Source organism: Gavialis gangeticus, unplaced genomic scaffold, assembly GCF_001723915.1.
Source record: "Gavialis gangeticus isolate Ggan-Ray unplaced genomic scaffold, GavGan_comp1, whole genome shotgun sequence".
Classification (NCBI taxonomy): Eukaryota; Metazoa; Chordata; order Crocodylia; family Gavialidae; genus Gavialis; species Gavialis gangeticus.
Window position 1 is genome coordinate 9,054,770 of NW_017729009.1, and position 956 is coordinate 9,055,725.

The 956-nt window shown below is 72.2% G+C and overlaps 1 protein-coding gene across 1 annotated transcript in view; it reads right to left on the reverse strand.

Annotated features, from left to right (window-relative positions):
* Positions 1 to 956, reverse strand: part of SLC12A5 (solute carrier family 12 member 5) — an 83,014-nt gene that overhangs the window by 1,417 nt on the left and 80,641 nt on the right. The window contains exons 15-17 of the mRNA XM_019509736.1: positions 640 to 771; positions 447 to 554; positions 60 to 187 (exon numbers count right to left, since the gene is read on the reverse strand). Of these exons, the coding sequence (XP_019365281.1) occupies positions 60 to 187; positions 447 to 554; positions 640 to 771 (368 nt within the window). The remainder of the gene's footprint in view (positions 1 to 59; positions 188 to 446; positions 555 to 639; positions 772 to 956) is intronic.

Consider the following 956-nt stretch of genomic DNA (forward strand, 5'->3'; position numbering starts at 1 on the left):
CAGCCCCAGCCCCAGCCCCAGCCCCAGCCCCAGCCCCAGCCCCAGCCCCTGCTCGCAGCCTCACCTCCTCCTCCGGCTTCTCCTCGCCGTCGCCCACCTGCTCCTCGGGGACGCTGAGCCGCAGCCGCGTGTTGGCCGGGTTCTTGCGCCGGATGGAGCCGCGGGACTCGTCTGTGATGCTCTGGATCTGCGTGGGCAGACGAGGGCAGGGCAGGGGCTGCCCACAGCACTCTGTCCCCTGCCCTGCGCCTCCCCGGGCTGCCGGCCAGCTCCCGCCATGGCCAAGGACACTGGCGGGGGGGGGCATCGCTACCGGGGGTCACTAGGCCACAGCAGAGGGTTGCCGGTGGGGGGGTGCTCAGGGGGGTGAGTCCCAGCCTGGCCCTGGCAGCGCAGTCGCCTGCCCGGGGGTCTGCCCCAGCAGCCCCAGTGCCGGGCACCCTTACCTCCCGCTCCCGCTCGTTCTTGGTCAGGTGCATCTGCTTGAGGATCTGGGAGCGCTGCTCCATCACCAGCGTCTTCTCGTAGGTGTAGGCCGAGATATCGCTCTCATGCTGCAGGGATGGCACAGGCGCATGCAACGGGTCCTGGTGCCCCGCACCCCACGCCCAGGCAGGCCCACGCTGCCCCCGCACTCACCATCTCGACCACCTCGACCTCGGCGGTGATGCGCAGGTGGTAGAGGAAGGTGGTCAGGTCCTTCTTCATTTGGATGCTGTTGTCGTCCATCTGCGCCACCGTGAAGATGCGCATCTTGCACTTGCGCCAAACCTGCCGGGCAGAGGCGCACGTGGCAGCAGGGTCGCAGGGGCCGCCCCAGGACCAGGGCAGGCAGGTCCTGAGCGGGGGGGGGGGGGGGGGGGGGGGGGGGGCGGGGGGGGCCGGGGTGGGCGGGGAGGGGGGAGGGGGGGAGTGGGGGGGGGGGGGGAGAGGGGGGAGAGGGGAGGGAGGGGAGG